Source organism: Eimeria necatrix, genomic scaffold (assembly GCF_000499385.1).
Source record: "Eimeria necatrix Houghton genomic scaffold, Enh_scaff33, whole genome shotgun sequence".
In the NCBI taxonomy this organism is placed as follows: Eukaryota; Apicomplexa; class Conoidasida; order Eucoccidiorida; family Eimeriidae; genus Eimeria; species Eimeria necatrix.
In genome coordinates, this window is record NW_013655328.1 from 10,313 (window position 1) to 25,915 (window position 15,603).

At 51.6% G+C, this 15,603-nt stretch overlaps 4 protein-coding genes across 4 annotated transcripts in view; 1 reads left to right on the forward strand and 3 right to left on the reverse strand.

Annotated features, from left to right (window-relative positions):
* Positions 1-3,490: 3,490 nt before the first annotated feature.
* On the reverse strand, positions 3,491-3,853 carry ENH_00045060 (hypothetical protein; the record flags this gene model as incomplete). Its single annotated transcript, XM_013585420.1, has 1 exon — positions 3,491-3,853. One exon carries the CDS (start codon positions 3,851-3,853, stop codon positions 3,491-3,493), a length of 363 nt encoding a protein of 120 aa, XP_013440874.1.
* Positions 3,854-7,863: 4,010 nt separating this feature from the next.
* ENH_00045070 (hypothetical protein, conserved) lies at positions 7,864-9,075 on the reverse strand (the record flags this gene model as incomplete). The annotated part of the gene is made up of 1 exon (XM_013585421.1): positions 7,864-9,075. The coding sequence occupies one exon, from the start codon at positions 9,073-9,075 to the stop codon at positions 7,864-7,866; it is 1,212 nt and encodes a 403-aa protein (XP_013440875.1).
* Positions 9,076-12,767: 3,692 nt separating this feature from the next.
* On the forward strand, positions 12,768-14,685 carry ENH_00045080 (ATP-dependent RNA helicase, putative; the record flags this gene model as incomplete). Its single annotated transcript, XM_013585422.1, has 5 exons — positions 12,768-12,917; positions 13,113-13,347; positions 13,484-13,974; positions 14,163-14,512; positions 14,616-14,685. 5 exons carry the CDS (start codon positions 12,768-12,770, stop codon positions 14,683-14,685), a joined length of 1,296 nt encoding a protein of 431 aa, XP_013440876.1.
* A 680-nt stretch (positions 14,686-15,365) lies between these two features.
* The window catches only part of ENH_00045090 (small GTP-binding protein, putative), a gene marked incomplete at both ends in the record, with an annotated part of 3,357 nt that continues 3,119 nt past the window's right edge, over positions 15,366-15,603 (reverse strand). Inside the window, one exon of the mRNA XM_013585423.1 lies at positions 15,366-15,578. Coding sequence (XP_013440877.1) covers positions 15,366-15,578 — 213 coding nt within the window. The remainder of the gene's footprint in view (positions 15,579-15,603) is intronic.

Sequence of the window (15,603 nt, forward strand, 5' to 3'; positions counted from 1 at the left end):
GGCCACCTTGTGTTCCGTCAGCCAATCCAAACCCAAGACTAAGTCGTAGGGAACGGGTCCCACCAAAATGTCCCCGGAAAAGCGCGTATGTCCGCAGCACAGCGTCAATCCCGTCACTACCCGATCAATACGTAGTTGTGCCTCTGTAGCAACAGTGAACCTATGTTCTTTTGGAAGTCTCCGCACTCTCAGCTGCAGTCGTTCGACTATTTTAGGACTAATGAAACTTCGCGAAGCCCCAGTGTCCAAGAGGGCCTCACAAGGACTCCCCGCGAGCTCAACGCGAAGTACCGCCGTCGCACCCGCACAGCACAACGCTCCCCCTTGATCGTAAGACTATTTCATGCAAGTCTCCCTCCACCAGTGTGGCACAATCTCTGTCGCGTCTGACCTATTTTCGTCTTCTTTCGCCTGTGCAGACTTCCTGCTGCTATTCATCGTCGCGTCCGGAGTCTGAAGCCATGGATTTCAGGCTCGCAGATTACACAGTCGCGGATCATTTATTGGGGGTGTGGAGGTTGGCGGTGCTGTCATTCGGGTTGGCAAAGGCGTGCGTTGGTATTTTTTGTGGAGTCACATTGACGATGGTAGCTGGTTTGTGGGAGGCATTGGAGTTGAACTACAGACGCACGTCACACGGTTGTAGGGCGCGCGATGTGTTCTGTCACAGTGCGAGGCAGTTTGAGTTGGCAGGCTGAAATGATAGAACTCAGATACCTGGAAGGCGGGATAGGCACGGCAGGTTAATTTCGTCATCTCTTAGATTCGTAGACGTGATGCTCCGGTGGGGTTGGCGGTGTGGTGCGCGAAGTTCCAAGCACCTCAGCACAGGTTACCAATGCTTCGTACGAGGCGTGACAGGACAATTATAGGCTTAGCTGCGCATCACAACAGTAACAAAAATCCCACATGCCCAACAAAAAAAGGTGCCTTACCATGTGTGCGTGTGGAAAAACTCTAAAAGGAGAGGCAAACCAAATGCAGAGACAATCGGCCCACAATAGTGGTCATCTATCAGAACAATACGATAACGGTGAAGGTGATCTTGCAACTCTTTTAGAGTAACTTCTTGACCAGATTTTCCTGCATTCTTGTCCCGGCAATGCTGTCGCTTGTTGCACATTTGCGCCAGGTACCGTCTAGCGTCTCCTTGCTGTTGGCAGGAAGAGCTTGTGTCGACTTCGCAGGTATGAGGAGGCATCAATTCGCCCGTTAGGATTTTTGCAATGCTTGCCCCAAAGATATCTTGCTCGAGAGCCTCTAATGAACGGAAAACCTTCAGGCTCTCTGGGTGGCCAAGACAATTCGCAACAGTCAGCGCCCTTTCCCAGTTAGCCTCCCTCATCTACCAAACAAAAACATGCAATCAGGCATATACTCTACGCTTCAGGGAACTGACAAAGGCAATAGCAGGAAGGGAAGAAATTGAAGGCGGAATGAGCATTCGATGTCACAATACCGCACACTGTTAGCCGCGGTCGCCTGGACACCTCACCGGAGGAGCGAGGCAGAAGACTCAGCAGCCGACAAAGCACTCACTACGACGGTATGAACTTCTGAAATGCCCAGTGACACTGCCAGCAGTTATGGACGCAATAAGGGATCTTCCGAGATGATTAAAGCCCAATCACGCACAAAAGTGCACGTGCATGCGCTCTCAGGTGCGTTACCCCCCTTGCAGCCTCCTCTTTCTCTACGTAGAGTCCCCTGTGTCGTGGATTGGCTAGACAGCGGCAAAAATCCCACACGTGCATTCGCTGCATCGCCACTATTGTAGAACGCTTGTCTGCTGCATTCACCGCTTGCACTTGGTAGTGCAGACGCGAGTTTTAAATTGAAAGCAACACAACGATGCGCAGGTCTTGCGCATGCACGCAGTGTAGTGCGCGGCGCCTACTGCTGCGACTACGCTGCTTCCTGCCCCTCGAGCAGGCCTACAAACTACGCCTAGCATAGCCCCATTTCTCGGACTCTATAGCTTTATTCCATCGAAATACAACAGTTCTTAACTGTTTCAAATCTGTCTCTTCGATTCGCCCCACTCTGGGAGCTCGCCTCCTGGGCCCTAGGGGGAGGAGGCCCGCACTGGCGCCGGCGCTATCGCCAGCCCCAGTCTCCACACAATTTCCGCACATTTTACGTATTCATTAGAACTAATAGACCGTTTTTCTTATTTGAATTCTATTGGGAGGGTCCTGTCCTCCTCCAGTGTTGCGGCCCCTTGTAGGTCACTAGCTAGCTATCATCTCTAGGACACTGGCCAGCCCCATTGTAGTGCCTATGCACTACAACTTCCCCCCTTGCCGGACTGGAGAGACCTACCCTAAAACACATTATTTTTGCCTTTTCAATCTCTGTGCTCTTTTAAAGCTGACGTCGTGAGCGCACGCGGTGCGCAGCGCTCCCTCCCCCCTCCTCATTGAAGGGTGCCCATGCTGTAGGAGCTGGAACGTGGAGGACCCATACGTCTACGCCTCGGAAGGACCATTGTTGTTTCGAGTCTGAAGACGTCTTCGTTGGCGGCGGCGCCAAGCGCGAAGCAAAGCCGGGTAGCCGGTAAGGTGATGAGCTGGCTCCCTATGTGGCTTGATCCTCAGGTGTCCCGTGCCACTTCACGAGGTACTGGGCTGCATCTCCCGAGCCGCGTTGGCCCACAATATAGTCGACTTCGTATTCCACTGTGGGATTGCCTGCTGCATCGTGGACAGGAGGCCAGGCAGCGTCGGATGCCGAGGGAACCAAAGCGGGAGGGCGGGGGCGGTGGGGAACTAGCTGCTAAACGTGGAAAACGTTACGACATTCATAGGTGGGAGGCAGAGCGAGACGGTAAGCGACAGTTCCGTCTTCTCAGTGTTAGGACGGGTTGGCGCTCTACTGCCCTTGTCCACCTGCTCGGGCCGGCCTCGTTCATACGTAGGACAGTCCCGAGCATAGTGTCCCACACCGCCGCACTTCTTGCAAATTTTCCCCGGACGTCTGGTACGTTCGCTTTTGCTAGGGCAGACACGTGCCGGATGTCCGCCACCCTGACACTCAAAGCAGTTTGCGTTGGTTCCCCCAGAACGATTTTCAATTTCCTGGCGGCCACGAGGTCCATTAGCTTGGACGGCCGCCCTAATGGCTCGACTGGTCCTTTATCGGATTTCCAGCACACTCCGCTTGGGCTCGTAGAGGCGTGTTGCGGCGGTCGCCGCTTGTTCCCACGACTGATATTTCACCTGTACGTTATTGGTTATTAGAAGACGGAGGTCTGTCGGTAGCCCGGTGCAGTACTAGTCCGCGAGTTCGTCGGGGGCAAAACCCAATCCCCGCTCCGCTACAGCCGCAAACCGATCCGTGTATTCCTTCGGGTCACCATTCCACCGTACTTTAGCCAACTCCGTTAACAATTGACTCTGTGACATTGTTCTGTCAAACCGCTCCAAAAGCCTGCGCTGTACTGTCGCCCAGTCGCTTAGGTCGTTAGTTCTCCGTAGATACATCCAATATGTTAGAGCGGGCCCACAAGGTGGTCTATAAGTGCATTTCCCCACTCGCGCGGTTCCAATCTCATCTGGGTGTACCGGCGCTCGATGCGCAGCAGAAAGGCCTGCATAGCGCTGCCGTCTTCTGGTAGTATGGGAGTCGTTGCGCCGGATTCCACGGTCCCCCCCCTTACAGTTCTTATCACACTCATTGCGGACTGGAATTGGTCCCATGTGACGAAGGGAATGTCCCCTGGCATGACATTGGGCAAAGGTATCACCTGCGGGGACGCCCCCTTATGCCCATGCGGCCGCTCTGCCACGGTGGGTTTCGGAATCGCGTGGCGATGATGGGCTGGTGTCCCGCTCGGCATTTTGTTGACTGACATTGTAGGAGTCTCCTGCGGTGTGGGACCGATGACGCATCCGTTGCGGAGGTGCATCACTTACTGAGCAAAGATCTCTAGGTACGAGGCATTAAAACATAGTATTTCTACTCCCAAGTCCGGAAAGAACAAAGATTTCATCGGAAGAGCCCCCAAATGTAGTGCGCGGCGCCTACTGCTGCGACTACGCTGCTTCCTGCCCCTCGAGCAGGCCTACAAACTACGCCTAGCATAGCCCCATTTCTCGGACTCTATAGCTTTATTCCATCGAAATACAACAGTTCTTAACTGTTTCAAATCTGTCTCTTCGATTCGCCCCACTCTGGGAGCTCGCCTCCTAGGCCCTAGAGGGAGGAGGCCCGCACTGGCGCCGGCGCTATCGCCATCCCTAGTCTCCACACAATTTCCGCACATTTTACGTATTCATTAGAGCTAATAGACCGTTTTTCTTATTTGAATCCTATTGGGAGGGTCCTGTCCTCCTCCAGTGTTGCGGCCCCTTGTAGATCGCTAGCTAGCTATCATCTCTAGGACACTAGCCAGCCCCATTGTAGTGCCTGTGCACTACACGCAGAGGCCAGTGGCATGCTTCTATCGGGGAGGAAAGCCGTCGCCTGCGTGCCGCAAATCAAAAGTCACATGGCATCCCCCTCATACGAATCAGGCCTTCATCACTTAACGCTTACAACAGTGGCCAGGCATCGCTGTGCAGGTAAACCTGAGATGAGTTCTACCGCTTTCCATCTGACTCTTGAATCACGCTTGGCCATTTAATCCTCTATCTTAACAAGCAAGCACTTGGCAAACAATGACCCTTGCCTCAAAACTTCTTGGAAAGCCTTCATCTTAGCTCGACCCAACCGCAGCCACTCTAATGTTAGGTCGCTCGTAGGCCAGCAGTTTTCAAGTGCCAACGTGTCCTGCACAACATCCAGCTGGTCGCGCAAAAGCCGATCAGCTCACTGGTTGACGCCAAATGACCCATGCTAAAATGCAACCAGAATTTTGAGACACACTACTGAGCCTTTACTTCAGACTTTCTGAGAGCGCAGCTTCAAACTGCTGAACAGGCAGCGTGAGGAAACACTCCACAGGTAAACAGAATAAAGGGAACTTCATAGTGACAGAGGAGCAGAGGCTATGTCCAACATCTCAGGTGGATCTACCGAAGGCGCTTGAGCCTGGGTGAAACCAATACGGCGATGTGACTGGGGCTGCGAAAGCTCATCTACACCACCCTCATGAGAAGGCCTAAGTCCAGCGGAGCCTTTCAGTAACATAGATACGCGTGTTTTGGCGGATTCCGTGTCAGCAACTCCGGTGGTTGCTTCTCTTACTTCAGATTCATCCCGTTTGACCTTCTTTATTGAGCACGCTAGCATGAGCTTCTTTTCTGCCAGAGAGAAACAGTCGGGCCAAGAATGTTTCCTGCTAGATCGTGGGACCTGCAGGTGTGTGGCGAAAGGAGAGCAAACAGCGAGACACATACAGTTTGTCGCCATATTAAAAGACGCCACAGATGAAAATACTATGAAATGCAATGAAGCAGTAGGTAAACTGGGCGGCGTAGCATTTAGGGTGAAATGTAACGCGCGGAGCAGAGCAAGCGAGCAGTCAGTGGGATTCCCAACCTACAGAATGCCTGCTGAATATTCTCAGATAGCAATCTTCATGTGGAATCTTCTTGTGCCGCTTGCAGCGCCTCATGGTCAATGGATTTTCCTTGGAGTGTCTTATGCCTTTTGTGTGTGGTGGCCTACTAACTGTCTTCTCTTTCTGGCTGCACCTTCAAGAGTCTCTTTCAGCTTGATTTGTGCAAAATGAACGCCTTTAAGCGTTGTAAGACCTTCCCGTGGTGGTCTCGTGTAGGTCATGCCAGCTCGTCTCCTACGCAGACATTCCTAGAAGCACTGAACAAGACTGTGCAGCCCCCGCACTCTGAATCTTATAATTCCTTGAGAGTAGCAGAGCCAAACGCTTACTTGCCTTCTCGCTCTGGAGTAATGCCTGCCATGCTTCTTGGTTGGCTCACAACCACGCAGCAAGAGCCCCTTTGTATATTGAGCCACGCTATGCGTCTCTGCTTTTATCTGAAACTGCTGCAATATTGGATCAATACAGTCAATTTGGCATCGATGGGGCACATGTGAAGCACAGATTCGCATTGACATGCGTTGCTGTTAAATCCACTTGGTGCTACAACCTTGGACAGACACACGAAGTAACTGAAAGAAAAGGCAAAACCTGCGTTTCGACTACTAAATCTCAAGCTCCAGCTTTTACTCAGAACTGGAAGAAGACATGGTGGATAGAAGTTTCATCGCATGCTTCAGCTACGGTAAGAAGTTCCCCTCTAGATCTCATTTGAGATGCTGAATGAGATCTACACGGGAACTTTGTCGGAACAAGTTGCGGGCACAATGTAAAAGCGCGCGGAATTATGGAGCTCCTTTTAGGTGACAAAGAAGATGCACTAGTCATGAGCTGCCGTATTTTGTACTATGGGCTCACTTATTTAGTTGGGACACACGTTCCGAAAGGAGGACGGTTTCTCATGCACCAATGTTTGACGTTTCTCTCATCAGACAAGCAACATTGATGAAAAACATCAAAAGCGTAACAGCGTAGACTGGAGACGGTGCTGAGGGCAGCGACGCATTTACGAATTCTAGAGCCTGAATCCATGGAGTTGCGCTTGCGCTCTGCAGTAAGAATGTGACCATTAGATGATGGCGTCGCATAAAATTACGCTGTAGGCAAACGAGGTGGCATCATTGGGTATGCGTACTTGGAGGTCGTTTAACAGGTATAGCACAACTGCTACCGCAGCACAACGGCGTGCTGCGTCTAGCAGCTACTCGCGTGACTCAGGATAACAAAGCTAGCCCTGTAGATCCGCCTCCATTTGGGTGAGCTCCAGCTCCAGTAGCCCGCTCCAGTCAATTGTGCAGAGCTTAAATGCGAGCAAAGCATACGGAGTCTCAGCTCACACGAAGTGAAGAGCCATTCTGGGAACATCGTAGCCTCGGATTACTAGCTGTTAGCTCATTCTACAATGAAACTCTCTTGCTTGCCGGTTATTCAATTGAAGCTCTTGCGAATGGTTCTCTTATTGCTATTGCTAAAGCTCCTGGCACACAGGGGCACGACTCAGACCTAGCATGCTTGGAATACAACCGTAAGCCTGTTTGCTCCAGGTGCATGAATTCTCATCATTCTAGATGCGTCAATCCCCTCTACGTCCTCTTTTTCTCTTGGGGTGGCAAGCAAAACAATCTCCACCCCTACGTAACAAAGGTACTTCCCCGCTGCGCAGCACTTCTTCCTGTTAACAACACTGCCCTGCCCTGCACATGGAGAAGCAGAGCCAGTCCACAGCATATGACAATTCAAATACTGTGTAAAATTCAAGCCACCATCTGCTGCCCACACGCGACGCCCCAAAGCTAATGCAGCACAACGGACGCTTCCCGTAGCAATCACAACGCTGCTGGAACAACTAACAACGCGTCTACCATTTCTGCCCCTGAACCTGTACCCGGTGGGAACCCTGCAACAACTATACAGTGTCACCACGAAAACTTGGACTCCCGACGAAGCAATACTAAGGAGAGGCACAAAAGAAAAAAACTGGGACAGACAGCGTCACGGGACAGAAAACAAATGCCAAGATGAACGTCGATTCAACACGGCGAATAGACGAGCTGTAGCCACTTCCACGGCAAACGCAACGGTTATGGCGGAGCTCGCTAGATCAGAAACTACAGCAGTGCCTGAAGACCCAGCTGCGGCATGTTCCCCAGCTTATGTTCTCATTCGCGTGCAGCTCAACTGCTGGGATCCAAGTTGATGCTATTGCAGACGCCACGAAGGTCTGGTTCAGCTACTACTGCAGTGCACGTACAGTAGAAACATTTCCGCCACAGTACATCATCGGCTTGCATCCCATCACTCTCCCGCAGGAGGAGGGACAGCGCACAAACATCCTGAATACCTGCCTGTTACTCTTTGCACTAGTAGCCAAATCTGCTGCTCAAGCTACCGTGGTCAGCGACAGCAGCGCCAACTGCCCTGGAGGGCTGCTGCTGCTGCTCTTCCTGTTGCCTCTGCATTGCAGCAGGAATGGCGACGTGGGTGCCTCGCTGCTGCGGCAAGGGAGCCGGAACAGTATCCAAGGTTGCCATAATCTTGATGTTCGCTAGTGCTTCAGGATCTGCAACATGCGAAGGCGGTGAGACTGCGCCTGCTGCTGGGGCTGATAACAGTGTTGGGGGTGGCCTTCTTCTGTCGACTGGTTTCGCTGCAGTGCCAGTGGTGATATGAGGCTCCTGTGCAGCAGCAGTGTTACTAGTTGCCCTTGCTAGCGTTGCTCCGAACGCCCGTCTGCGAGCCAAGGAGGTATTCAACCTCGATACTGGATAAAGTGCTGCGGCAGGCCGCCTTCTCAACTGCAGCGCGCCGTTATCTAGGCGTCTACTTCCTGCTGCGGCAAATCTGGCCCTTGTTGACGCCCTTGCTGCGGCCCGAATGTAGGCATTACTACCTGCGCTGCGGCGAGTTGCTGCGTTCTTGAAACCTGCAGCTGACTTCAGCGTCTCTACAACTTGCTGGTGGGGTGTGCGAAACCTCCCCTCCTTCCTGGCTGTTGTTGCAAGTGCCTTTGCAGCTGCGCCTCGCGGTGGTCCGCGAATAGCTGCTGTAGCGGCAGCAGCAGCACCAAGCCGCCCTCGGCGTGCCGATATTCGTGATGCTAAAATTGTGCCGCGACGGCCACTAACACCCGTTTTCCTCCCAAGTAACGCAACTCCTGTACCCACTCGCTGCTGCTGCTGCTGCTGCTGCTGTTTCGGCTGCTGCCGTTGCTGCTGCTCTTGGCGCGATGCAATCAGCGCATCCAGAGGCAAATTAATCTTGTCGGCGACGCTAAGGTTGCGGCTCTTCCTTGCCTGCTGCTGTTGCTGCTGCTGCTGCCGTCGCCGGCTAGCGCCAACCTGTGGCTGCTGCGGTCTTGGGCTGTATTTGAGTTGTTGCTGCTGCGGCCTCTGGCCAATCCTTGCTTGCTGTTGCTTCTGGCTTACTGGTTTCTTTAAAACTCCTGTAGTCCTGCTGAAGCGTTGAGGGGCTGCGCCCTTTTGTGGTGTGCCGACAGCCGCGGTCTTGGGACCCCTCCTCTGCTGTCTGATAAGATCATCCAGAGAACAGTTTATCTTTGACTGAACGTCCATGTTGGCGGCGTTTTTCGCTCTCCTGTTGCTACTGCTGCTACTGATACTTCTGCTTCGCTGCTGCACTGAAGCCTGTACGAGTTCCTCGAGATCTGAGAGGCAACAGCAAACATTCAGTGACTACCTGCTTTCTAAATCAGAACAAACAAATCCCTGGAACCCAACCGAAATTCTGGAGACGCTTCAACCGCGGCCGCATCTCCAAATGACGCTTAGCAGCGAGACACGTTCAGTAAATGTAGCGAGGAAGCCTCTACTGGCGTTGCAATTAACACGCCGTCGAACAGCCGCAGCTACCGCATCCAAAAGAGAGGCCTCCGCTACGGTCTCGCTGAGTCCCAGGCATACAGAAACTGAGAAACGGGCCAACAAGTGGAGGAATATATCCACGAGGCCGCGGCTAGAGCAGCAGCGGGGAATAAATGCTGCTGATGCCGTCGCTGCTTTCGCCGTAGAGACCACTGCCAATCCATAGAGCGACAAGGGATAAAAGCCTGGTTAGGCAAACAACTCACAGTTCTTAACGAACGGCTGGAGCTCGAATTTGTCCACGAATTCCAGGGGCGCGAAATGCGAAGGGGCACAGGGAGGAGAGGCAAAAGCCACAGGAGGGTTGTTGGAGATTCAAAAGGGAGAATAAACTGCTGCGGGTCGGCTCAATGTATATTACGCAACACTACATATAGTGCTGCCGGCAGAAAGCAGGAATGTCGTGCGGTGTCAAAACACCGGAAAAATGAGACGCCAGCGGCCGTCTGCACTTCCGATCGGCCACTTAAATAAACATCTACCCTTTATGCTTACTTTCCGTGGAGCTAGATAAATAATCAACAAGGAAGAATGCGAATCGCCAACAACCCTTTGCCTGTGGTGCCGCTGCTGGTCACAGGCAGACACCAAAACACCCCGCGGGCAGGGGCATAGTGGCCATGGGCTGCTGTTTGTTGCTTTGTTGCAAAAGCCTTTCACTCTATTTTAGGCTATACGCAGGGAACATTTTAGATTATTCTGCGCTATTAGGGAAGGTGAAGCTGAGAAATGGTGCGGAAATTTGTCCTGAGATGCACTGACACAATTCATGGCGTAAGGCCTGAAAAACACGTGCATTTCATTCATATATGGCCACAGTGAGACGCCCGTGCTTTCGAATATTTCCTGCTTCACATTCTTACACAGAAATTCACACGTGGTCCCCATAATGCACTGGATGAGGTGCGCCGTTGCGTGGTGCGGGGATCCCTGAAGAGGTTACAGTAGTTCCGGTGGAAATTGCACTTCGACACTAAACTTTTGATACTTTGGGTCTCCTTGTGTTATAATTCGTGGTTTATGTCATACGTGTCATGTGTCATGCTGTAGTTGGAGGATACCGTTACCTACATCTCAACAGTAAAGGCGCACCAAATGGGAGCTGAGTTCATTTCGGCGGGTAGGACGACTACAAGGAAGATAAAGTGGAACTGGTTAAAGTGAAGGGACCTCAGCGAGGAGACGCCAAAGAAAAACTGAATCGTGGATGCAGTGCTTTAAAAAGGCCGAAGGAGATCTGCCACACCCCTGAGTGTCGATACCAGTCAGATGTACTTAGCAGCTCGGTGTGACTTTGTTTCATATTTGTCGCAATGCTCATCTGCACTTCCAGATGCGGAAGAGCCGCGAACACCTGAAGGTCCGTCGCCAGTCACGAACACCTCGAATGCTCGCCTCCAACGAACAATGGAGTATTCCCCGTGTCCCATTTGTGCGCATTAGGCAATACGACGTCGGCCAATCCCCCTAATGCATTGCTGCAGCTGCAGTGACTCCTGGGCTGACCTATTCTAATGTGCTAACTTCGACGTTTCAATGTTGCATCGTTGCCTCCCTCCTCCTCCTCAGAGTTGACGGGGCCTTATGATATCGTAGACTTGTAGACATGAACTAAAGCAATGTCCATCGACAATAATTCTCTCTTGGTTTTGTTTGTTCACGCTGAACGAGTAGTGTTCCTCAGATCCATCGTTAGACTATTTCTGGAGTACTCAGACAAGCGTCTTCCCGTAAAGGCCATATCCTATTATCCTAGAGCGACAAGGCGTCCACGTAGCTCAGAGAGCACTGAGTATTTATTTTGTTGCTAAGGGCACCGTAGTGTCATTATTTGGGCACTACTTTGAACGAAGTAATCGAAAGCCTGCCCGAAGGTGCGCGGCATGCAACAAGCCCTCCAAACACGGTCGTTTGCGAAGCCACAAAGATGCAATAGACAATCTCTTCCAAGGAGAACTAAAAATAAGACCACTCCACAGACTGTTGGATCGCTTTGTCGGAGCGGGACGTCCTTTGAGACCAAGAGCACGCTACCGGATGTCCCAGTACAGCCTAGAAAGGGCTGACCCAGTGAAAAACACGTTCGCATTGGGCGTTGATATTTGTAAAGAATAGAGCATAAAAGAAACTCGATTGATTGGTTGAGACAACAAGCGGGGCAAAACACAGTTTACCCTCTAGATGGAACCACCCAATTGCTGAGCAGCTTCCATGAGATGTTGCTGGGTCGGTGTCCGTCCCTTGGACTACGGGCAAGGAAGGGCTGTGTCGATGGGCGCAGCGCTTCTTTTTTGAATTTCCTTCCTAGACCTCTTTCATGAATTAAAAAAGAAGAGAGGAACGGGCTTCTGCGACGCCCACCAGAACTAAAGGGCACATACACGACGCAGCTGTTGGCACACTTGCAAGCCACTTCGAGGATATCTCTGCACTTCCCAGCTCCATAGTCCGCTTCTTCGATATACAGGTAATAAAGTATGCAGGATTTAGTTGTACCCTTGCATCATGTTGCAGCGTAGGTACGCTTTCCAGTTTATGAGGTGGGGCGGGAAGGAATGACATGCATGAGGTTTTACCTCTTTCTGCCCAGAACGTTGAGAGCTGCTCCTGGCGTATTGCTCCAGTACACATATTCACAGTGCTCATATTGTCCTGGTGGAGAGATGCTGGGATGCGGCTGTGTGTGACGTGACTGATAACTGCCTGCGAAGACGTGGGGAGGCGCTGCATGCATGACAAGTTTATGCATGCAGTTGCTGAAAGGAAACAACGTACATACTCACGTTGTTCGCTGAGAATAGGTGTGCTGTAGTTCATGATGTGGCTCTGCCCAACCCTACCCGCCACGTACACCAGAGGTGCAAGTGCGAGTGCTGAAAGCAAGCATGCAGTTTCAACTGCGCGCTCTGCGAGCAGTTACGGAGTGGATGGAGGTCTCTATGCTCCATGGCTATGGTCTATTTCCCCGATATGGAGCCGCGTGGGTGTCTAGGAACAGCGTCTTTTCCTTTTATGAAGACAAACGGCGGTCGCTGTTATTAATGGAGGAGGGCTGATGCTTTGATTACTTGTGTCCCAGGTTATAAACAGACTCCTTTTGTGGAGACGAGGTCGAGGATATCTTCTATCAAGACCTGTACTTAACTTTGTGTTGCCTCATCTGGACTTGGGCCTTCTTTTCTTACAACCCCTTAATTGTTTTTTTTTCAGTACTTTTGTTTTGCACGGCACACTGCCGCGAGCTTATCGTTGATGCGAACGATGCTCTATGGCCTCCTTGTGAAGAGAGTTCCAGCAGCTCGACGAAGGCAGACAGGCGGACTCTGCGTGCGGATGGACGAAGCGGCATGGTCCTTGTAGAGAAAGTTGGTCCGGCGTCAAAAATGAAGAATAACGCCACGGAGCAGATTCAGCCTCAGGCTCCCCTTTCAAGGGGTATCCTTTTGCAAGCCCACCTGAACGGGGTGCAAGATATGTATCTCCAGAAGGATGGCGGGCCAAGGCCAGTGAGGCAGAACATGTTCCGGACAGCGGTGAGTTAGTAGAAGTCGCATATTCCGCTTCATGCAAGTTGCACCGTATAGGTAGTTTTACATGTGCTTACGCGTGTAGCGGTTTTGAGAGTGCAATGAGTTAGTGAGGTCTTCCCTGTCTCATGCTTGAGGTGAGCATGCCAACACAAGTGAACTTTTCCGCCTTCATGCGCAATGCTGATGTGTCTTATTTAGGATGTAACTCAGACAAGGGGGAACGAGTTTGAAGATTACTACTTGAAACGTGAACTGCTCAAGGGAATATTTGAGAAGGGATTCGAGAAACCCTCCCCAATTCAGGAGGCAGCGATTCCAGTGGCACTTTCTGGTCGCAACATCTTGGCTCGTGCCAAAAATGGGACGGGGAAGACGGCGGCTTTCGCAATCCCTGTCTTAGAGAAGTGCCAAATCACACGACGAGCAATCCAGGGTAAGTGGGTTTCTTTTAGTGTCCCAGGGTAATTGCTCCGTCTTGTATTTGCAGCAGCACTTCCGCTGTCTCAGTGATGGGCATCTTGAGTGATGAGGACTCTTGTGGGACCGCTGTGTCGGCTGTCTTCTGCCAGGCTTGATCCTTGTTCCTACCCGAGAACTGGCGCTGCAAACCAGTGCAGTTGTTAAAGAGTTGGGGAAATATCTTAACGTTCAGTGCATGGTTTCGACAGGGGGTACGAGTCTCAGAGATGACATTATGCGTTTGCACAACACAGTCCACATTCTCGTAGGGACTCCTGGGAGGATCCTAGATCTTGCGAACAAGGATGTGGCGGATTTGCGGCAGTGCCACATAGTGGTAATGGATGAAGCTGACAAATTGCTTTCCCCTGAGTTCCAGCCAATTGTAGAGAAACTGATCGAGTTCATTCCTATGCAGCGGCAGATTCTCATGTTCTCGGCCACATTTCCAGTAACAGTGAAGGATTTCAAGTCGAAATATCTTCCAGACGCTCACGAAATTAATCTTATGGAAGAGCTCACTCTAAAGGGTGTTACGCAGTACTACGCTTTTGTTGAGGAGAGGCAGAAAGTACATTGTTTGAACACACTTTTTGCGAAGGTGGGTCTAAAAACAAGATGATCCTGCTTTAGGAGCTCTGCTTCTGCTGTCGTTGTGCGTCTGGGTACACAGTGGCGCAGTTACGTCTACACCTTTCTAGCGGGGAGTATGGCTTCCCACATATGAATGTAGGACGTGAGAGTGGCAGTAGTGTTTCCCCTTGCCCATGTGCACTGTTTTTAACTCAGCTTCAAATTAACCAAGCGATCATCTTCTGTAATAGTGTGACCCGCGTTGAGCTCCTGGCGAAGAAGATTACCGAGCTGGGCTTTTCGTGCTTCTATATTCATGCTCGGATGCTGCAGTCGCACCGAAACAGGGTGTTTCACGACTTTCGAAACGGTGCCTGTCGTTGCCTGGTCTCATCGGATTTGTTCACTCGAGGGATTGATATCCAATCTGTAAATGTCGTTATTAATTTTGATTTCCCTCAAAATTCGGAGACGTACTTGCACAGAATTGGGCGTTCAGGCCGTTTTGGCCACCTAGGTTTGGCGGTGAACCTGGTAACGTACGAAGACCGGTTTAACCTCTACAGGTGCGTTCGGGGGGACCCATTCAAGTAGGATGCTGTACCATCCATCCCTTGCGCATGATTTATGAAGAAGCTAGCTTCGAGTCACATTTGCGCCACTTTTCAGGATTGAACACGAGCTCGGAACCGAGATCAAACCAATACCCAGTCATATCGACCCGGAAACATATACATAGATAGCTGGGCGATTAATTTACGGTCGTGCGCGTCACCATGATCAGTTGCGTGCTGGCTTCGGCGGCAGCGACGTGGCGGTTTAGGGAGAAAGTGTAATAGCCGCATCGTTGCATGCCTAGCGCTGGACCAAGCGCAGCGGTTTGAAAGGGTCGCAGCTGCCGTATTCACGTGCTCGCTGGCGCCGGGACCGCAGAACTTGAAGTAACCTAGGGACTTGCTGGCCGGCAATGACCTCGTCTAACAGCGCAGTCAACTATGTGGATGCCCCTTTGCTCGTGACAGTGGCCTCGTACTTACTCCACTTAACAGGAGCCAGTGGGGTCGCAGTTGCTTAGATAGGGATTTCGGCTGATACCCCGTTCGCTTGTGTACCATTGTGTCCAATACAGCAGAGCTGCGGAGGCCAGCGCTAGTTTCCCGCTGCGTTATAGTACCACGAAACAGTAGCTACCGGAGTGCCACTAGCTGCTAGGCAGGGAGTCATATCACAGTGTAAGCTCTCCGGTAGGAGCTATTTTAGGAAGGTTACTGGCCTGCTCACGGACGACGAGGCTGGTTGAGTTTTGCGTGAACAGTTGGTTGATTTCAGCGTCATGTTAAGCTGTTCTCCAACGCCTTTAGTGCAACACTTAGGTTCGTATTCGGCGGATATTGTGTGCGTCATCTTTGGTAGTGTGAATCATCTTTGGGAGTGCTGCTGCTGCAACTGGATTTGCCTGCATTGTATTCGAGGTACACTATGGGGCCATAGCATCTGTATCTCTGCACTCGGGGACTGCACGCAGTGAGTTCGAAGCCTGCGTGTGTGATGTTGGCCTCTCCTCGCCTCCCAACGGAGTCGCGGTTTGCGACGCCTCGTGTGGAGATGCCTACGGATTTTCTCCGCTCCACACTGTGGGAGGGGGGGGGGGGGGGGG